At 49.6% G+C, this 22,551-nt stretch overlaps 1 protein-coding gene across 7 annotated transcripts in view; it reads right to left on the reverse strand.

Moving 5' to 3' along the window:
* Positions 1–3,540: 3,540 nt before the first annotated feature.
* The window catches only part of Eml2 (EMAP like 2), a 29,689-nt gene continuing 10,678 nt past the window's right edge, over positions 3,541–22,551 (reverse strand). For all 7 annotated transcript variants that reach the window (XM_029479884.2, XM_021166363.2, XM_029479885.2 and 4 more), the window contains 13 exons: positions 19,332–19,427; positions 18,421–18,555; positions 16,123–16,222; positions 14,124–14,278; positions 13,857–13,982; positions 9,651–9,782; positions 9,271–9,338; positions 8,803–8,891; positions 8,530–8,627; positions 7,860–7,947; positions 7,377–7,472; positions 6,245–6,375; positions 3,541–3,934 (listed from right to left, as the gene is read on the reverse strand). In XM_029479884.2, the coding sequence (XP_029335744.2) occupies positions 3,809–3,934; positions 6,245–6,375; positions 7,377–7,472; positions 7,860–7,947; positions 8,530–8,627; positions 8,803–8,891; positions 9,271–9,338; positions 9,651–9,782; positions 13,857–13,982; positions 14,124–14,278; positions 16,123–16,222; positions 18,421–18,555; positions 19,332–19,427 (1,440 nt within the window). In that variant the 3' untranslated portion in view covers positions 3,541–3,808. The remainder of the gene's footprint in view (positions 3,935–6,244; positions 6,376–7,376; positions 7,473–7,859; positions 7,948–8,529; positions 8,628–8,802; positions 8,892–9,270; positions 9,339–9,650; positions 9,783–13,856; positions 13,983–14,123; positions 14,279–16,122; positions 16,223–18,420; positions 18,556–19,331; positions 19,428–22,551) is intronic.

Here is a 22,551-nt window from a genome sequence, read left to right on the forward strand (position 1 = left end):
GTTTCCACCCAGTCTACAGCTTCACACCAATCCAACAATTTAGGATGAAAGGGGAGCTGTTGTAGCACTGCTGTGTGGTCTTGGGTAGGTGACCTCACTTCTCTGAACCAGTGAATTCTCTTCTTCCAGGGAACTTAATAGGCATAGGAAATGAGCTAGTTAACCACAAAGCAGGGACACTCACAGCATCAGAGAGTTAAAGGGCAGAGCCAAGGCAAGTGTCATGGAAACCTTACATGTAAATCCCAAGAGATGAGACATGGTTTTACCCAGCCCAGGAGGGCCTTGAACTTCACAGGCAGCTGAGGTTGACCTTGAACTCCTGATCCTCCCTCCTCCATTCCAGATTGTTCGAGTTACAAGTGTGAGCCACCATGGCCTGGTTCTGAAAAGCAAGTCAGAGTGCCCAGTGGTTTGTGTGTGTGTGTGTGGGGGGGAATCGCCCTCTCCTCTAGCGAACCCTAAGTTACCTCAGTGTATTCCAAGTCGTGGCAGGAAAAACACATCTCCTCTCTGAGGATCACTGGGAACATTCACAAAGGCTGGCGCTGACGGTTTGCAGAAGGACAGAGAGACACTGGAGAGGACCTACAGCTATGAGACCATCGCCACCCAAGCCTTCAGGGTGCAAACACAGACCGAGGAACAAAAACTCTTTCTCATCCCTACTCTCAGACTGGAGGGGACAAGGAACTCTGGTTGGGTGCAGGCTATGCACAAGGCAGTTTCTCACGACCCAGCTCAGGGGACACTGAGGGGACAGGGTGGATGGAGAATCACCAGCAATTTTTTCAACTGGCCTTTTAAGGGATAATTTTCCATGCAGATCCAAAGATGACCACAAGGGGACGGCAAAACATTAAGAGCTAACAAGCATTTGTTTCTCTATCTATAGTCTGGGTCCCCTTCCCAGAACTTGGATTGTTGGAATCCATTGGGGGGCTGGGAGGAGGGGGAAGCAGGAAAGAAGGCTTGAGTCAACAATGTCAGAAAACAGGCCTTTAAAAGCCTAGGGAGACTTTGTCTCAACAAAACAAAACAACAACAAACAACTTAGGCGATGTCTTGGAATGGTGGCACACACCTGTGATCCCAGAACTCAGATGGCAGAAGCAGGAGGCTCAGGTTCAACCCCCAGCCACACTGGGATTGGCACACTGTACCCGGCTCTTTACATGGGTGCAGGGGATCTGAACTCAGGACCTCATGCTTGTAAGGTGTTGCCGATTTATTTCTGGGAGGAGACCTAGGCATAGTCTAGCCCTCCTCCCAAGAGCCCAAGACAAACCGAGGCACATGCTACTCAAGTGCACATGGGGAAGGAATGAGGGTTTCCTCTGAGGGGTCTTCCCTAGCCAGCACAGGTGAGGGATCCCCGACGGGGGTATGAGTGCTCCTCCCAACAGGCTACACCAGAAAGGCCTTTACCCAGAGGGGATGATGACGGGGCTCATATATGCATAGATGGAGCCCCACCCCACCCCACCCCACCCTACCCCTCTGTGCATCCACTTGCAGCTTGGACATCACTGCATACCACAGAGGCTAGGGAGTGGCTGAATACTCAGAGGAGGGTCAGAGGAGGGTCTTGTGTCCCAAGGGGGTGTAAACAGTTTTAAAGCCCAGCACAGCAGGATGAAGAGGTGGCTCAGCGGTTAAGAGCTCTTCCAGAGGTCCTGAGTTCAATTCCCAGCAACCACATGGTGGCTCACAACCATCTGGAGTGGAATCCAATGCCCTCTTCTAACGTGCCTGAAGAGAGTGACAGTGTACTCATATACCCAATTAAAAAAAAAATTAAAAGTTTAAAAGCCCAGATGGGATGTTTCTTTTGCAAGGGAACACAGGTGAAGTCCCCAAGATGGCAGCCACTTGTCTCAGAGGACAGTCACTACTGCAGCAAGCACTTTAACAGACTGCACTCTTTGCCCAAGCCCTTTGAGGAAGTTGAATTCAGTAGTCTTTGGATAAGACACACTCAGCTATTCAAACACACTCTAATTGCCACTCGATAAACAGTGGCCAAGTTCCTGCCTCTGACTGAACTGGGCTAGGAGACAGCATGGAAATGACCAAGAATCCTGGCCCTTCCTACCCATGGTCCAGAGAAAGTGAAAGAGACACAGATCTGTCCCCAACAGGTAACACCCAGAGTTGTCAAGGCCTGTGACAGGGGCCGGGAGATAGCTGGAGCCACAAGGGGCTTTATTTGACGTTATTGGGAGGCGATGACACAGGCCAGAACTTCCACCTGGAATGGCTCCTTCTTCACCCTTCTGTGTTAAGGTCTTTCTGTTGCCCCTTCCATGATACCACTTTGGTCTCAGCATCTTCTGAGGCAGGTCTGCCTTTCCATGAGGTAGTGTTGAGGTTGTCTTGGTTTTCACTGTACCCAAAACCATGCACACACATTCACACACACACTTACACACACATGTCTATGCACACATACAAACACACATACACACTTGTGCATACACACACATACACATGTACACAGGCATACACATATACACAGGCATACACACATGAACAAATATGCACACATGCACATACACACATATATACTCATACATGAACACTCATATACACACACATACACACATGCACACCACATAGGAATGCTGCTTCCAAATTTGTTTACTTGTTTGAGTAGTGGAAGGAACATTTGTATCCTGGCCAGACATTGATAGGACAATGCCTTCAGGCCAGTAGGTTGGAAGTTTGGTGGCTTCCTTTCTTTAGTGTGTGTGTGTGTGTGTGCACACGCATGCGCGCACACACGAGCGCCTCTGCAGTGTGAGAAGGCTAGAGGAACATTGTAGACTTATTCAATCCTCCCTTGCATGGGTCCTCAAGCCAACAAGCTTGCCCTGCAAGGCATCGTTAGCTACCGAGCTGCCTCACAAACCCTCTCCAACTTATTTTTTAACTACATTTACTTGCCAGACATGGCTGTGAACACTTTTAATCCCAGCACTCAGGAGGCAGAGGGAGGTGAATCTTGGAATTTGAGGCCAGCCTGGAACATAGAGTTCCAGGACAGCGAGGGCTACACAGGGAGACCTTGTCTCAAAACCCAAAACCGAACAAACAACAAAACAAAAGAAAGTAAGAGAGACTGTCTTAAAGACCAAAGTAGATGGGGCTGGAAGGACGGCTGGCTCTGGGGTTCAGAGCACTTGCTGCTCCAGCAGAGAACTCAGTTCTGTTCCCAGCACTTACCCTGGGCAGCTCACAACTGTTTACAACTCTAAATCCAAGAGACCTAGAGCCCTCTTCTGGCTTCCAAGGGCAGCTGAACACATGTGTAGTCATAGACACACACACTCCTACATAATGTATTTTTTAAAATTACAATAAAATCAATTAAATGTTACTGTAAATTAAAATCTCTTTTTAAAAAATATAGCAGAGAGCAATTGAGGAAGACACCTGATTTTGACCTCTGGCCTCCATAACACACACACAACCACACACACACACACACACACACACACACACACACACCCCAAATAAATAGACCAGACTCCGGACAGCTCAGTGCATAAGTCTGTATTTCTGAATGATATAAAAGAATAAACTTAAAAAAAATACCCCAAACCAAACACCAATGGCTCCCACAAGGCATGGTGGCCCATTCGTCCCACCCCAATAAATAGAGACCTCTGTCTGCTCCCGCCCGCCCCATAACCCCCTCTGCTATAGACATACTCTGGGTATATATTACTGTACTCCGCAATAGACATCTCCCAAAAATAGATCTCAACCCTGCCACAGGACGCTACCCTGGCCCCACACCCCTGCTTCAGGCCACCCGCCACTGCAGCACGCTCGTGTCTTTGCCCCCAGTGGTTAGGGCCATGCTGTCATCCCACAAGAAGGCCACATTAGTCACATGGCTGCTGTGTCCACCGTATTTGTGGCTGAGGGCCTGTTAGAAGGGAAGAAGAGGGAAAAAGAGGTCAGAAGAAAAAAAATACTACCTGGAGACCACTGCTGTTTTCTTCTTTAGTGCCACACATAAACGTGTGTGTGTGCGTGTGTGAGTGTATGTTGTGTATGTGTTTGTGCGTGTGTGCATGTGTGTGTGCGCTGTATAGTCCAGGTTATCCTAAAGCTCACGAAGCCCTTGCTTCATTTTGATTTAATTAATTTGTTTGTTTATTTATGGTTTTGGTTTTTGGAGACAGGGTCTCCCTATGCAGCATTGGCTGGGTATCCTAGAACTCCCTTTGTATAGCAGGCTGGCTTTGAACTTACAAAGATCTGCCTGCCTCTGCTTCCTGAGTGCTGAGATTGAAGGCATGCGCCACTACGATCTGACTTGATTTTAATTTTTAATTACATGTATATATGTGTGTCAGAGTATAGGCTTGTACAGTTGCCCATGGAGGCCAGAAGAAGGTGTTGGATCTCCCGGAGCTGAATATAAGTCAGCCCCGTGATGTGGATGCTGGGACTTGAACTCAGGTCCTCTAGATGAACAGTGCATTCTCTTAACTGCTGAGCCATCTCTCCAGACACCCCTCCCTTCTTGTGTAGGCGTGTGTGTACATGGATGCGCAAGTACCACAGAGCAAATGTGGAGGTCAGAAGACAACGCATAAGGGTTGGTTCTCTCCCTCCCTCTGCTATGAAGATTTTGAGGATTGAATTTCAGCCGTTAGGTTTGGCAGTGAGCACATTTACCTGCTGAAGATATGGCTCAGTGATAGAGCCCCTGCCTAGAATCCCCCAGTGAGGGACTGGGGGCATGGCTCAGTGGTAGAGCCCCTGCCTAGAATCCCCCAGTGAGAGGTTGGGGGCATGGCTCAGTGGTAGAGCCCCAGCCTAGAATCCCCGAGTGAGGGGCTGGGGGCGTGGCTCAGTGGTAGAGCCCCTGCCTAGAATTCCCCAGTGAGGAGCTGGGGGCGTGGCTCAGTGGTAGAGCCCCTGCCTAGAATCCCCCAGTGAGGGGCTGGGGGCGTGGCTCAGGATAGAGCCCCTGCCTAGAATACCCCCCCCCCCCCCGTGAGGAGCTGGGGGCGTGGCTCAGTGGTAGAGCCCCTGCCTAGGATCCCCCAGTGAGGGTCTGGGGGCGTGGCTCAGTGGTAGAGCCCCTGCCTAGAATCCCCCAGTGAGGGGCTGGGGGCGTGGCTCAGGGGTAGAGCCCCTGCCCAGAATCCCCCAGTGAGGGGCTGGGGGCGTGGCTCAGGAATAGAGTCTTTGCCTAGTGCACAAAGACTCTATTCCGTCTTCAGCGCTGAAGATAAAGGACAGATAAAACTTGTAAGACCTGGCTTCACTGAACAGGTTACCAATTAAAAGTGGGCTGTGGCGATTCTCCCATGGGGAGACTGTGCCCACACTCAGTATGGCTTACTTTCCTCTTCTTTTTCTTGAAGGCCAAACTTAGACTCTACAGTCTTTCTTTTGAGTGCCTCTCCCTTAACCCTCATGCTTAAGTTACAGGTTAAGAACATCGACTGCTCTGACAGAGGTCTTGAGTTCAATTCCTAGCAACAACATGGTAGCTCACAACCATCTGTAAGGGGTCTGATGCCCTCTTCTGGTGGGTCTGAAGAGAGCAATGGTGTACTCATATGCATAAAATCTTCATTAAATCCTAGCCACGTTGGGTGTGGCAAGGAGCAGACTCTTCCAGCCTGGGGCAACTCCTCTCAATAGCCACCTGGCTCTGTAAAAAATTGGCCTTTGTTCTGGGCCCATAGGGGAATCCTGGGTGCTGGGAATGCAAACCCTGAGCCCTATAGTCATACACCCAGCTTAGTGAGGACAGTGGCCTCTCAGATCTTATTTGTCCAAGCACACAGTAAGTGCTCATTTAATGCTTGTAAAAGGGGAGTATGCAATAACCCCAGAGCTATGGGTTTCATCTCTGAACCCTGGGAAAGACCCCGTGCCATGAAGACATCCTATAGCTGTGGGGAAACTACAGTTCTGAGAAGAGTAAGTAAGATGAACAACAGCAAAAGGCTAGGAAGGCAGCTGAGAGGGCAGAAAAGCACTGGGCTCCATCGCTGGCAACACATAAACGTGGGCTGATGGCGCACATCTATAATCCTAGCTCTGGGGAGGCAGAGGCAGGGGGTTGGTGGGAATTGAACATCCTTGGCTATAGCAGGACTTTGAAGCAAACCTGCACTATTTGAGACCCTCTTCCAAAAATAAAACATATATCCCCACAAAGGAGTGAATAGGCCTCCAATCCCACACCCTTAGGCTCTCCAGAGAGACTCACTCTAGGCTGACAGCAGGGGTAGCTGAACAGGTGCACTTTGCCAAAGTCGTCAGCAGAAACCAGCAACTTCCCATCATGAGAGCGGGCCACAGCATTGATGTCTGTGCCATCTGCTCCCTCGGGCCAGATCCCTGTATACATGACAAGAGAAATGATAAAAATGTGCTTGGAAGCCAGGCATAGTGGAAGGAAAAGAAAAAAGTTGAAGACCTCCCTGGGTAACTTATGGAGGTGTGTCTCAAAAAGTTGAAAGAAAGAAAGAAAGAAAGAAAGAAAGAAAGAAAGAAAGAAAGAAAGAAAGAAAGAAAGAGAGAAAGAGACAGGAAGGAAGGAAGGAAGGAAGGAAGGAAGGAAGGAAGGAAGGAAGGAAGGAAGGAAAAAGCAGGAGTTATAGTTCAATGGTGGAGTCCTTGCCTAGAATCCCCCAGTGAGAGGCTGGGGGCGTGGCTCAATGGTAGAGTCCCTGCCTAGAATCCCCCAGTGAGAGGCTGGGGGCGTGGCTCAGTGGTAGAGCCCCTGCCTAGAATCCCCCAGTGAGGGGCTGGGGCGTGGCTCAGTGGTAGAGCCTCTGCCTAGAATCCCCCAGTGAGGGGCTGGGGATGTGGCTTGATCCTCCACACCCCAGCTTAAATGGCTCTCATTCTAGGAGGTCCTCCCTAATTTCTTCAAAGAGTTGTCCCAACACCCCTTCTCTAGGGCTACTTCACCTTTGTCAGCTACTCCCTATGTGGGTCACACTGTTTGGAGAGAGGTTACTGTCCTCATTTGAGCTCCAGAAAAGCAGACCCGAGACTATCATGATCACCACTATATTCCAGCACCGCCTAGGCCAATGGTGCTCATGCAGCTAGTGACAATGGCTTGGGGACCTGAGGGAACAGGTAACTTGGAGGGGCTTTGCGTGGAGCTCTCTGAGTCAGGTGCCTCCCATGAATTTAGTTTCATTTTAAGCTCTGAGGGACTTTAGAGGTAATTTCCCTCTGTCCTTCCTCTCCTGCTAGTACCATCCAAACAATTATAGAGTGCATTCCCGGCCTGGAAGCCACCAATATAAGACTATGGAAATCACAAGTCAAGGTTATTTCTCAAGAGTTCCGGTCCTCAGTGGAACCTTCCCCATCCCAGAACTTACCAAACACTCCAAAACCCAACACACAAGTAGCGGTCGCCCATTCCACATTTCTCACGGTGTCTGCACTGGTGATCTGCTTACAGGTGACGGGGTCCCCTGGGGCAGACAATCAGGAGAGATGTTAAGGGCCTGAGGGACTACCTAACTAGCCAATCTATTTCCCAGCACTGAGGTTCAAGACATTCAAGACAGAGGGGTTGAAGGTCCCTGACTTATTTCTGTCTCCCTGGACCAGCTGAAGGCTAGATTTTGGGTGCTGACAGGCTAAAACCTGAGCTGGGTATATTTGCATAAAAGCCCTGCTGTCCATTCATCAAAGCCAAAGGGAACTAATAGGGTGCGCCAGGAAAGCAATCACATAGCTAGAGATTGCAGTTTCAAATCAGATCAGTTTGGACTAGCTCAAGGAACAGAGAGCTGTATGCAAATCACATGCAAATAAGCGACAGAAGAAAGGAAACTGGCTAGTGTCAGAGAACTCACAGTACAGAATCTCGTAGTCTCCAGAGTTGGTGACAAAGCAGGTGCTGTCCTGGGCCCAATCCAGGTGGGTGATAAAACTGGAATGGCCCTGCAGGGGATGCAAGGGTCACTTAGAGCATAGGAGAAGGCTGAGCCAGGGAAAGGGGATGGATTAAATCAAGATTAGGAGGCAAAATACACAGAGTGGGAACACATTGGACTAGAGGGAAGGATACACAGGCCTTCGGAGGGTGGGGGCGGGGCCAGACTACCAAGGGCGGGTGGGGGTGTGGCAGACTGTGATGGGCGGGGCCGACAAAAGAGTTTAGAAGACAAAGGCAATTTAGAACAAGTGGGCAGAACTCCACACAAGGGGCGAGTTTTGAATGCGAGGGGCGGGGCTACACAGAGGTGCTCTTGGGATGGGAGGGTTAGGTTTAGAATGCAGGGCCGGGGCTACAAATGGGGACGGGGCTTGGAAGGTGAAGGTTGAGGCTACACGAAGGGGTGGCTTAGAACACAGTAAGGGATGAGGATGGGGGCCGACTGAGACGCCTTGACATAGTCAGGGCAAGAAAAAAAAATCAGCTGCATTCTAAAGCTGTGGCTGGCTCCCTTGTGGTAGAAAAAGTTAATTTTGCACCTCACTGGGCGGGGTGGTGGCGCGGGCTGGGGACCACTGCCCACTCACCGAGCACTTGCCCAGGCGGCTGACCTTGCGGCCACCCTGGTCCACCGTGTACACGTACACCAAGTTGTCGTGGGAGCCCACAGCCAGGTACGCCCCGTCTGGGGAGGGGGAGGGGCTATGAGGAAGCACCCAGACCCCGCCCCTCCCCCACAGTCCCCGCCTCCCTCCATGACTAGACCCCCCCCATGGGGGGGCCTGTAGCCCCTCACCCCCCAGCCTGTACTGCTGAACCTCAGTCCCCAAGGCCCTGCCTCCTCAGGACCCCAGGCCTACCTGGTGAAAAGCTGACCACGGAGATCTGCTCATTGCCATCTGTGTGGATAGCCACCAGGTCACGGGTGTCTGTGTCCAGTAGCAGCCACCTTAAAGGAGAAGGCATAATGGGAGGGAAGGATGAACTGCTGTTGATGCGGTGCCTGAAGGAGTGCCTTCCAAATGCAGGATTGAGAGGGTGGAGCCAGACTACCAAGGTGGAGCCACACAGTGAGGAAGGAGTGAGGCCAGGCTGTGTGACAGGCTGAGATGAACACCACCTACCCTCCACTCCCAGCCCGCTTCATCTCTCACCTCATCCCGCTTAGAAGCCTATGGCAATAAACAGGTTGGCAAAGACCCACGGGGGGGGGGGGGGTAGGGGGGAAGGTCTTTGAATACAAGGGGTGGGGTGGCCTTTAGGATTGAAGCAGCAGGTTTAGAAATGCTGGGGCCTCAAAGGGCAGTGAGAGATTAGGAGAGTAGTACCTGCCGGTCACTGTGCCCACCGCTAGGACGGAGCCACTCGGGTGGAAGCCAGCCGAACGGGCAGGGTCCTGGGAAGGAAAGGAAAAGAGCTGGGGTCCCAAGTCCAACTAGGTACTCCCCAGGTCAGAACCAGTTCCTAGCATGGCCTGAGGTCCTCTCCGATGCCTTACAGAAACCACCAGAAGCCATTCCCATTTCTTGGGTATGCTAACCTAAGAGAATCTTATTCTGCTGGGAATTGAACTACGGACCTCTGGAAGAGCAGTCAGTGCTCTCCCCAGCCCCAAGAGAGCACGTGCAGCTTCCACCTGCTGTGCTGAGGCCTGAGGTGTGAAGTGCAGCCATTTCTCAGAAGCCTGCACCTGCATCGCAGCCCATACCTCGATGCTCCTGCTCCACACTGGCTGGTGGGTCTCCGAACTCCACAGATGCACCAGCTTATCCTGCCCACAGGTCACAAACTGCGCCCTGCTAGGATGTGTGGCCAGGCCCCACAGCTCTTCCACATGTCCCTGCAGGAAGGAGAGAAGGAAGGTGATGGGAAGGACACACTCTGTAGCAACCCAGGCAAGCACCTGGGCATGTATGTGTATATATGTGTGTGAATGTTGTGTATTTGAGTGCGTGTGTATGTGTGAGTGTGTATGTATGTGCGTGAGTGTGTGTGTGTATGTGTTTGCACACACACCTGAGCACAGTAGTAAGAGGTCAGTGTTCATTATTTCTCCCCCTTGTCCCCCCTCCCCCCTTTTTTTGGTTTTTCAAGACAAGGTTTCTCTGTGTAGCCCTGGCTGTCCCGGAACTCACTCTGTAGACCAGGCTGGCCTCAAACTCAGAAATCCACCTGCCTTTGCCTCCCAAGTGCTGGGATTAAAGGCGTGCGCCACCACTGCCTGGCCCGTGTTCCCTTTTTTATTTACACTTATTCTGTGGGTGTCTGGCTGTGTGGGTGCATTGTCAAGGACTTCAATGTGGACATCAAATGACAACTTGAGAGTTAGGTCTCTCCTTCCACCGTGTAGTTTCCAGGAGTTGAACCCTGCCATTAGGCTTGGTGGCAAGCACCTTTACCCCGAGCCATCTCACTGGTCCCTGCTCTATTATTGTTATGAGACAGGGTCTCTCCCTACACCTAGAACACACCAACTTGGGTAGACAGGCAGGCTGCAAGCCTGTCTCAGCCTCTCCAGTTTGGGGTTCCAGGGATGCTGCCACACATGTCCAGCTCTTACACATGGGTTCTGGGAAATCAAGCCCAGGGCCTTATGTTTCTACAGGAAGAGCTTTACCTGTTGAGCCATGTTCCTAGCCTTGATTATTTTGGGATATAGCTTCCCTTCCTTGTTAAGGTTAGACTGGAACTCATAGAAATATTCCTGCTTCAGTGTCCTGACTGCTAAGATTACAGGTATACCACCATGTCCTGCTTGGAGCCTCAGTTTTGTGTTTATAAAATGGGGCCAAATACCACATGTTCCTCAGAGCATTGTGGTGCTCCATCAGACATGAATGGGAAGTGCTAAACAAAAAGGCAGGCACAGGGGCACAAACCCAGCTCTCAGGATGTGGAGGCAGGAGGATGAGGATTTCAAAGTTATCCTTAGACAGCTAGTTCAGGGCCAGCCTGAGCGACATAATACCTGTCTCAAAGGCCAAAAAAAAAAAAAAAAAAAAAGGACTAAAAAGGTTGCAAAAATAGCTCAATGGTAGAGCCCCTGCCTAGAATCCCCCAGTGAGGGGCTGGAGGTGTGGCTCAGTGGTAGAGCCCTGTCTAGAATCCCCCAGTGAGGGGCTGGGGCGTGGTTCAATGGTAGAGTCCCTGCCTAGAATCCCCTAGTGAGGGCCTGGGGGCGTGGCTCAATTCTCAGCATTAAACCAATGAATGAACAAACTGGTCAGTGGTGGTGCACACCCTCCCTTAATCCCAGCACAGAGGCAGGAGGATCTCTGTGAGTTTGAGGCCAGCCTGCCAGGACTACATAGAGAAACCTTGTTTTTAAAAGCCAAAAAAAGAAAAAAGGAAAGCAGTGAATGGCAAACACAGGCCAGCTTAAAGAAGGTTCTCAGAGAATGACAGTCACTAGGAATCATTGGCCCTGAAAATAGTACTGTGTTGTTCATCAATAACTACAGTTACAGGCAGTAATTTATATTATGATTGATATTCGGTTATATGTGTGCTACATATATCACTAGTATAATAATACAGCTAGGTATGGTGGCTCATGGCTGAGCGCTAGGAAAGAGTAGGGCAGGATTGTGAATTTGAAAGCCAGCTTGGACTATCTAGAAAGATCCTGCCTCAAAGCAACAAAAATAAATAAATAAATATTCATAGAGGTTATTAAGGTTCTCTCAAGTCCTGCTAGCCAAGCCAGATGTGGCGCCACAGAGCTATGAGTCCCGCAGGAGACTCTGCCACACGCTCAAAGCTACGCTTGCTATACAGCAAGTACTAGCCTAGCCACAGATACACATGAGACTCCGTCTCAAGGAACCAAACAAAAACCAATAAATGACTGAAGAGAAAGCTTGGGGCTGGCAGGAAGGCTTGGTGGGTAAGAGCATCGATTGCATTGGTGGTGGTGGCGCACGTCTTTAATCCCAGTACTCAGGAGGCAAAAGCAGGCAGACCTCTGAGTTCCAGGCCAGTCTGGTCTACAGAGCGAGTTCCAGGACAACCTGGGCTACACAGAGAAATCTTGTCTCGGAAACCCAAACAAACAAACAAACCAAGAATCAAAAGAGCACAGGGTACTCTTTCAAAGGCCCCTGGTTGTATTCCTGTAGGGTGGCTCTCACAATCACCGGGAGCTCCAGCTCCAAGGGATCTGACGCCCTCTTCTGGCCAATATAGGCATTGCACATGTGTGGTTCACAGGCAAAACACCCACACATTAATTTAATAATAATAATAATCAATTCTGGGCTGGTGAGATGGCTCAGTGGGTAAGAGCACCCGACTGCTCTTCCAAAGGTCCAGAGTTCAAATCCCAGCAACCACATGGTGGCTAACAACCATCCGTAACGAGATCTGGCGCCCTTTTCTGCAGTGTCTGAAGACAGTTACAGTGTACTTACATATAATAAATAAATAAATCTTTAAAAAAAATAATCAATTCTGCTGGTCTTGCTTTCCTCTATCTTTTAAACTTTTAAAAAAGATTTATCTACTTATTTTATTTATGTCAGTACACTGAAGCTATTTTTAGACATCCCAGAAGAGGGCATTTGATTCCATTACAGACGGTTGTGAGCCATGATGTGGTTGCTAGGATTTGAACTCAGGACCTCTGGAAGAGCAGTCAGTGCTCTTAACCGCTGAGCCATCTCTCCAGCCCTCCTCTATCTTTTGGGGTGTGGTCACCCTCAGGTATTCATTTGAGAAGGGCTTCTTGTGTCTCTGTCTCCTCCATGCTGGGATTACAGGTACACATCACACACCCAGCGGTCAACATTGGTTCTGCACTGTAAGCTCAGGCAAATGTCTGCTAGGCAAATGCTTTACCGACTGAGTGACCGCCCCAGCCCCATCTTTCCTCTGTCTTCTTAAAGACACCAAGGCCAGAGTGGCAGCTAAATGCAACAGCACAGATTTTAGCTAGACTTGCAGAGGGAGAAAAGCAAGGATCAGATAAAGAAAGGTGACCATTGAGCGGGAGGACCAAGACACTGGGAGCTACTCCCCAGCCTCAGACACCAGTCTCAATGGTATGCTATGATGAAATGACTCAAATCCTCACAAAACCTAACGCAGTCACTCTCCCTGTCTCATGGACACAGAGAGGTAACTCACTTGCCCAGTATCACACAGCTAAGGAGCCACAGGGTTGAGATTTCCAAAAAGCTAGCCAAGTCTCAAACTCCAAGTTCCAAACTACTATGCTACACTGCCCCCAGCTAGCTTGGTTTTTAACTGAATATGGCACACTGGTGAGGGAGGACTGGACATTTTAGTTGCAAGGAGAAATCAGAGCCAAGTGTGGCAGTGTCCATCTGTAATCCAAGTGCTTGGGAGGTAGAGACAGGAGGATCAGGAGTTCATGGCCAGGCTTGGCTCCCTTGTGGGTTTCAGGAGCAGCCTGGGTTACATGAGATCCAAATCTCAAAGAGTAAAAAAAGAAAAAGAAAGAAAAACGAAAATTCGGAAAAGGATGGGCAAGAGAGGAGCAAAGTAATAAAGTCAGCCAAGCCCATAAGGCCTTCTAAGATCCGTGGAGTTGGGGTGTAGAACTTGCGGGAGACTGACAATTTGCAAGGACACTTACCAGCAAAATATGAGGATGCTATCCCCAATGAGATCAGCAGGGGGCAGTCTATTTGGGTGCAGGGGTGCTGGGGACTCACTTTAGTAGGCAGTAACCCTTTCGGGGAGTTTCAGGCAACTTGGGAGGTCCGAAGTGAAGACAGATAACGGGAAGGATGTGGGGTTTCCCAGGCCAGGAAGAAAGGCAGGGATGTAAACAGGAAGAGAAAGAAATGGAGGCGTGGTAACAGGGATGACAGTGGTGATGGTGGTGGTGATGAGGAGAAAGCGGTACATTTAGGGGTGGAATGAGAACTGGGCGGGGGGGGGCAGTACTCACCTGGACAAGCAGCGAAAAACCTGTGTGCACTGAGCCTAGCAAGATGGAGTTACGGGTGGTCCCCACGTACAGTGTGTCTCCCCGGCCCTCTGCCACGGTGCGTACTGGGCCGAAGTCCTCTGGGACCTGAGTGGGTAGAGGTGTGTGTAGGATACATGTGAGGGGGGTGGGATGACGCGTGGTCGGGGAAAGGCCAGAGTTAGGAGCCCTGTAGAGTAGCAGCTTGGTCAGGATTCTACAGGGCCATCCCACATTCCCAGTCCTCACCTCCACCTCCTGCACCTTGCTGTAGTCCGAACCCCAGAGGACCACCCTACGATCGCGGCCCCCTCCAGACACCAGCGTCCCGTCCCGCAGGGCGCAGAGAGCAAACACGCCACCATCATGGGCTCCTTGAACTTCCTGGGTGATGCGGTTTCCACCTGCAAGGAGATCAGGGGTGGGAGTTGGCGTGGGGAGGCTGTTCCCTTTACTGAACCCTGTGAGGACCTAAAGCCACATCCACCTGTTCATTCACCTTTCTATGTCTCTCTTGGTCTTGAACACACTACCCATCCATCGCCCAGCATCCATGGACACATCCCCTCTCCACATCCCTTTATCCCCTCTCCACTGAGTCGTCTGAACTCATACCGACCCACTTGTCCTTTGACTAATCCACTTATGCACGTCTCCATGGCTTCTTCCACTCACCCATCCATCTCCCCATTTACCACTCGTCAGTTCTCCTGCCATCTCTTTATTTATCTGCTCATCTTTCTACCGATCCATGTATCCATCTCTCATCCATCGACTCATTCAGCCATCTAATAGTCTATCAGTCGGTTCTTTCCCACTTCCTTCTGTCCACCTGCCTCCCATACATCCATCTACATTTTTCTATTTAATGATCTATTTAAGAATCCTTCCTTTCACCTCCCCATTCATTCATCTGTTCATCTACCAATTGATCCTTAAATTAATCTACCCTACCACCTCACCCACCCACCCATTCATCCGTTGGTCCAGCAATCCATCTTGCCAGTGTTCCATCTATCCATCTCCAGCCATCCCTCCATCCCTCTCCCCTAATCCACTCATACAGACATTCACTCATTTCCCATCCATTCATGCAGTGCTCCGTCTATCCATCCACCCATTCACAAATCCACGCATTTATTTATCCATCCTTTTACCCACTCTCCCATTCATACATAAATCCACCCATTCTTCTACCCAGTTATTCACACAACACACTGGCTACAGTTGAGTCATTTCACACATTTATACTGGGGCCTCAGTTTCTGGTGTGAAGCTAACGGAGGACAAAGGCTGCGGGAACCAAGAATGACTACAGAGTCAGAGATGCCTGAGCTGAGGCTTCTCAAGGTGCTGGAACTGCAGAATAAGAATTTATCTTAAGGGCGCAGTGTTAAGAGCACTTGTTGCTCTGGCAGAGGACCTGGGTTCAGACCCTAACACTAACAAGGTTGCTCACAACCATGTAGCTCTCCAGTCCCACTGGATCTGGTGCCCTCTTCTGGCCTGTGTGAGCACTGCATGCACACGGTGCACACACATACATGCAGGCACAACACTCATACGCATAAAAGTAAATAAATACTTTTAGATTTCCTTTTCTTAAAACTATGTGGACATGTGCATGTGTATGTTTGGGCGTGTGTACATGAGTGCAGGTGACTGCAGAAGCCAGAGGAGTTAAATGCCCTGGAGCAGGAGCTGCAAGTCATCTGACACAGTTGCTGGGTAGCAAACTCTCGTCCTCTGGAAGAGCAGAATGTTCTCTTAGCCACCTACCCATCTCTCCAAATGTTAAAAAAAGGAAGAAACAGGAAAAAAATTTACCCTACCATGATGCCAGAAGCTCAGTGGTTACAGTGCTTGACAAGCAAGTATGATCATCAGAATTTGGATCCCCAGAGCATACGTAAACGCCCAGCCTTGGAGGGCAGAGACAGGGTCCTTAGAGTAAGCTGGCTGGTGTGGGCTAATTATATCGGTAAGCTCTGGGTTTGATTGAGAGGCCTGCCACAGTGAATAAGGTGGAGCAGTAACTGTGAGCCACTTGACAGTCACTCCCAACCTTCACACAGACACACAGACAGGAGTGTGCGCACACACACACACACACACGAAAGAGAGGAGAAATTTGTCCTACAGTGACATGGATTCCACCTGAGCATGGTTACAGGAAGGAAGAGACTTGGACAGCCAAGGTGTTTGAAAAGATGGAGGTCAGAGTCCAAACTAATGTACTGACACTAACCTTTGCCCCAGACATAGAGGTTCCCCCCAGAGTCTCCAGTGACCACGTCGCCACCTTCCAGGAAGGTCACACACAGCACGTACTTTGGTTTCTCGTGTTTCTATAGTACAGAAAGAGAGAGGAAGGAAGGTGTCAGAGAGTGACACTGAAGCAGGTAGCCTTGTGCAAATCATAGGCATCCAGGGCTTTTGGTCCAGGGACACCCCTGTGGTTTGGGGGGGGAGACCCCATAAGGAATATCTGCCTTTCCCCTCCCAACCCCCCTCCTGAAAGACTCAGGCCACCTGGGACAAACCTCTTGCCCCTCCTCTTTGTGCCCCCACTTCTCTGCCAGTTCTGTCTTCAGTTCTCTTTGCTTCTCCCTGCCTAAGGCACATGGTTTCCAGAGTTTAGGCTACATCTCCCTCTGTGCCTCAAGCCCTCAATGCTGCCCTTTGAGCTGAGAAGAGTAGAGAACCGTCCCTAAAGTGGGCATGTGCCCACCCTCCTGGGTCCTTTACCTCCTGTTCTGGCTCCATGTGAATGTGCATGTCTGGGTGCACACACATGTGCACTTACATGGAGGCCAGAGGACAACCATGGTGGCATTTCATGGAAGAAATCCACCTTGGGCTCTCTCTCTCTCTCTCTCTCTCTCTCTCTCTGACACAGGAGTCTTATTATGTATCCCAGGCTGGCCTTGAAGTCACAGAGATTTGCTGCCTTGACCTCCCAAGTGCTGGGTGTGGGCCACGTGTGCATCACAATGCCTGGTATGTTGATTTGCTTTGTTTTTTTTAAATTTGTTACACTTCTTATTTATTCTGTACACTTATGTGTTATACGTGTATGTGTGGACAGTTGTGGGAGTCAGTTCTCTCCTTCCTGTGTGTGTCCCAGGGATTGAACTCAGGTCCTCCGCCTTGGTGGCAGGCACTTTTAACTGCTGAGCCATTCTGCTTACCTAAATATTGTTTGTTTTTACTTTCATTTTTAAAAAAGTGTGTGCATGTGTGTGTCTGTGTGCATGTGTGTGTGTGTGTCTGTGTGCATGTGTGTGTGTGTCCGTGTGCGTGTGTGTGTGTGTGTCTGTGTGTGTGTGTGTCTGTGTCTGTGTGTGTCTGTGTGCATGTGTGTGTGTGTGTGTGTGTCTGTGTGCATGTGTGTCTGTGTGTGTGTGTGTGTCTGTGTCTGTGTGTGTGTGTGTGTCTGTGAGTACAGGTGCCTGCAGAAGCTAGAAGTGGGTTTGGGATCCTGGGTGCTGCCTGATGTGGGTGTTGGGAACTGAACTTGGGTTCATCATCTCTGGCTCTCCTCATCTCGCTTTTGAGACAAGGTCTCACTAGGATTTGGGGCTGCCAAGTAGGCTCGGTTGGCAGGCCAACAGGCCAAGGATCTGTCTGTCTCCATCTCCCCAGTGCTGGCATGATAAGCACATGTCCTGTTCCCTGGCTTGTAGTAAGTGTGTGTGCTGTGTGTTCATGTATGTGCTATTGTGTATATGCTAAGTGTGTTTATGTGGGTGTGTTATGTGTGTTCATGTGTACGGATGGGTGTGCTATCGTGTTCATGTGTGAGCATGTATGCATGCTAAGTATGTTTGTTTGTGTGTATGCATGCTATGTGTGTTTGTTGTGTGTTATGTGTTATTGTGTTCATAAGCATGTATGTATGTATGCTAAAAGTGTTTGTGTGTTTGTTGTATATGCTATGTGTGTTTGTTGTATATGGGGGTGTGCTATTGTGTTCATGTGTGAGCATGTATGCGTGCTAAGTGTGTTGTGTGTTATGTGTGTTCATGTGCATGGGGGTGTGCTACTGTGTTCATATGTGTGCATGCATGCACATGTGCAGTGGATATCAGATGTCTTCCTTGAATGTTCTTCACATATTTTGACTAAGGCAGGCTCTCTCGTTGGACCTGGAGTTTACAGAGGGTTACAGTGTCCCACCACGCTCCCTTGGTTGGTGATTGGAACTCCAGTCCTCATGCATGCAGGGAAGTTCCTTATTTAGAGCCATCTCCCTGGCCCGCCTCTCCCTGCGGCCTGTCTCTGTGAATCTCCATATCATTCGGGCAATGCTGGTCACTGAGCATTCCCCATCTGCCTGGAGCTCCCGTGTTCTCTCACCCCCTGGATCCTCACAGGTCAGAGTTCAGCAGAATCTTCCTTCATACAGATGAGGAAACAGGCCCGGCATTAACAGCTCGGTATTCCCATACCTCCAAAGCCCTGGAGCCCTCTGGACTGCCCACCCCCACCGGGTGTCCCTCTTTGGCCCTCAAGGTCAGTCTGTCCACAGATCTCTGGCACTCACCTCGAACAGGCCCTGCCGCTTGCTCAGACTGCCTCCCTCCAGGCTCCAGAAGTAGATGTGGGATTTGCCACAGGTTATCAGCAGGCTGGGATCGGTGGGGTGGAAGGTGGCCACCAGCACTGCCTCATTAGAGCACTTTGAGGGAGTCAGGACAGACACTGAATGAGGATCTCAAAGTCACCAGGACTACCATAGCCAACCCACCCCACACAAGACCACCCCAAACAGCCTGCTTGCAGGAGCAGGGAGGATACCGGCGGGCCCCTTTGGGAGTTCCTAGTCTGTGTTATTCACTGTGCCGAGCACTTTAGAAAACTCATCGAATCCCCATTGCCCACTGGGAGATACTAAGGTCCATTAGTGCTTTCTATCATAGATGAGGTTCAGAGAAGGAAAACACTTGCCTGAAGCTACACAGCTATTTAACACCTGTGTCCAGGATCAAGTTCACAAACATTTAATTCCAGGACAGCTCCTGTCCTCTTATCCTTTTCTTAAGAGGGGCCCCTGATCTAGAATCAAGTTTCTTGCTCTCAGCTTGGGCATGTGATCTTGGGCAAACCACTTATCTCAGGATCGATCATGCCTCCTTCCCCATCCAACCCCTGATGACTCTTACTAAGCAGCCTGACTGTGCCGGAACTCACTATGTAGACAAGACTACACCTAATTGTGCTGAGCCTGGTCCACCCACATTATACCCAACCTCTCCACCTCCCGTGAGGAAGACACCATTACTGATCTCATTTCCATCAGGAGGCAATTGAGGCTCACAGCATGGAAGCCATTTGCCCAGACATCCAGCAGATAATGCCAAAGCCCGCATTTAAGTTCAAGTCTGGCTGCAGATTCCTAACCATACAGTGCAGCATGCCCCGGGAGGACACCTGTAGGGCAGCAAGCCAACCTACCTTGCTATCCACCACTTTGCTCTCCTTGGCCCAGTCCCACACAGAGAGCACATGATCGTTGGATTCGTCCACTGCACATAGCAGGTTGCCCCCATTCTGTGGAACACAGAGAGGTGGGTTAGGATATGTTTCCCCACATCCCACTCTAACCTATTCACCACACCTGCCTATTCACAAGCAAGACATATGAAGCACATTTGATGGGTCAGTACTGATTGCCAGCTTGGTCACAACCTAGAATCATCTAGGAATCGAGGTACCGTGGGCAGCACCATCCCCTAGGCAAGCAAGTGTCAATGAGGGACTGTGAGCAGCACCATCCCTTCAGCAGGGGACTATGGACAGTACCATCCTCTAGGCAGTGGATTGTGGGCAGCACCATCCCCTAGGCAAGCAGGTGTCAATGAGGGACTGTGGGCAGTACCATCCCCTAGGCAGTGGACTGTGGGCAGCACCATCCCCTAGGCAGGGAATGTGAACTGTGCAAAGATAGGAAAAGTTAACTGAGAGCTAGCATATGCCCATGCTTTAATTCATTGCTCTCCACTCCTGACTGTGGAAGTAATGTACTAGGTGCTTCAATCTCCTTGGCTTTCCATTGTTTTTTAAGTTACTTTTTTCAGGTTATTATATCATAGCATCAAGAAATAAAAGGGGCTGGAGAGATGGCTCAGAGGCTAAGAGCACTGCATGCTCTTGCAGAGGTCCTGAGTTCAATTCCCAGCAACCACATGGTGGCTCATAGCCGTCTACGGTGAAGTCTGGGGCACTCTTCTAACCTGCAAGCATACATGCAGGCAGAACACTGTATAATAAATAAATAAATAAATAAATAAATAAATAAATAAATAAATAAATCTTTAATAAAAATATGAGATGAAAGTAAGTCAGGCGGTGGTGCACACCTTTGATCCCAGCGCTTGGGAAGCAGAGGCAGGCAGAGCTCTGTAAGTTTGGGTCCAGCATGGTCTACAGAGCAAATTCCAGGGCAACCAGGGTTACACGAACAAACCCTGTCTTGAAAAACGAAAAGAATAGGGGCTGGAGAAATGGGTTAGTGGATAAGAGCACTGACTGCTCTTCCAGAGGTCCTGAGTTCAATTCCCAGCAACCACATGGTGGCTCACAACTATCTGTAATGGGATCTGATGCCCTCTTCTGGTGTGTCTGAAGACAGCAACAATGTATTCATACATAAAAATAAACAAATGTTCCTTTAAAAAAGAAAAGGGAAGGGAAGGGAAGGGAAGGGAAGGGAAGGGAAGGGAAGGGAAGGGAAGGGAAGGGAAGGGAAGGGAAGGGAAGAAAAAAAGAAAAGCCAGCATTGGTTTAAAATTTTTTCTCCTATGTAAGAAATCCTAGCCGGGTGGTGGTGGCGGCGGCAGCGCACGCCTTTAATCCCAGCACTTAGGAGGCAGAGGCAGGTGGATTTCTGAGTTCGAGGCCAGCCTGGTCTACAGAGTGAGTTCCAGGACAGCCAGGGCTACACAGAGAAACCCTGTCTCGGAAAAAAAAAATCCTTTTGTGTGTGTGATATTGGGGATCGAAACTGTCATATGCTAGGCAGAGGCTCCACCACAGAGCCACACCACCAATCTCTAGCTTGTCTTTGGTTGAGAAAGGGCCAAATTTGATTGCCCAGGATATGAGCCGGTGAGATGGCCCCAATAAGTGTGTTTGGTGCCAAACCTGAGGATTTGAGTTCAGTCCCCAGAATTCCTATGGAGGAAAGAGAGAACTGACCCCTGTGACTTGTCTTCGGATCACACATACGGTGCACATGTCCGCGCACAAACACAAAGTGAATAAACAAATGTTAAAGTTTCTTAGTTAAACTGCCCAGGCTGGCCTTGAACTTATTTTGTCTTCAGCCTCATCAGCACCCAGGAAATTTGGTGTACACTACCATGCTCCTCCTCTTAAAGAGTTTTACAATGACCCAATTCTTAAGAAAATTACTGTCTACACAGCTGGGGACTTTTTTTTTTTTTAAACTCTCCTACTTTTATTTTATTACTTGATGTGTATGGCTGTTTTGCCTGCAAGTGTGTCTGTACAGTATATGTATGCAGAGTCCATGGAAGCTAAAAGACAGCATTGGGTCCCCTGGAACTGGAGTTATGGACATCCATGAACCACCAGTGGGTGCTGGGATTCAAACTGGAATCCTCTGAAAGAGCAGACAGTGTTCTTAATTGCTGAGCCATCTCTCTAGCCTCCACAGTTAGGAATTTTTTTTTTTCTTTTTATTCTTCTGAGACAACATCTCTCTGTGTAGTCCTGGCTGTCCTGGAACTTACTGTAGAGACCAGGCTGGCCTCTAAAGGCGTGCACCATGCAGGCCTAGCTCACAGTTGAGAGTTCTTGTTGCTCGCGTCTACTCTGCAGTATTATCGTATGGAATGGGGGGGGGGGTGCTGATTCCTGCCTTACTCCAATTTGCTATGTAACACAGGCTAGCCTCAACCTGCAGTGAACCCCCTGCCTCTGCCTCCTCAGTGAGTGTTTTCTTTTTCATTTTTCCCCCTCCCCATTTAGTGTTGGAGATGGAATTCAGGGCAGTGTGCAGTCTTGGCAAGCGCTCCACTACTGGACCATGCCTCCATCTCTGGAATGGCTTTTTATGTACATGAAATCCAGCCATTATCAACATTGGACTTGGGCTGGCAAGATGGTTCAGTGGGTAATGGTGCTTGCTGCCAATCCTGAAGACCTGAGTCCTGATCCTAGGACCACCCACATGGCAGAAGGAGAGAAGTCACAGCAAGCAGTTGTTCTTGACCTCCACAGGAGCGCTGGTGCCCTGTGTGTACATACAGGTGCAAACACACCCACAATCAATAAATCCTTAAAGATGATATAAAGTCCGTAGGGAGAGGACAGCATCGGGCACTGGTGATGAACACGAGCAAAGGATAGGGACCTAGATAATGACAATAGCAGCACCAAGGGGATGGAGAGATGGCTCAGAGGTTAAGAGCACCGACTGCTCTTCCAGAGGTCCTGAGTTCAATTCCCAGCAACAACATGGTGGCTCACAACCACCCGTAATGAGATCTGATAGCCTCTTCTGGTGTGTCTGAAGACAGCTACAGTGAACTTATGTGTAATAATAAATAAATCTTAAAGAAAAGAAAAGAAAAGAAAGTCAGCCTGATGTTGTTTGTTGTTATTTTGAGAAAGAGTTTCACTATATAGCCATGGCTATTCTAAAACTGGA

Source organism: Mus caroli, unplaced genomic scaffold, assembly GCF_978045245.1.
Source record: "Mus caroli unplaced genomic scaffold, Mus_caroli_1 scaffold_8, whole genome shotgun sequence".
Lineage (NCBI taxonomy): Eukaryota > Metazoa > Chordata > Mammalia > Rodentia > Muridae > Mus > Mus caroli.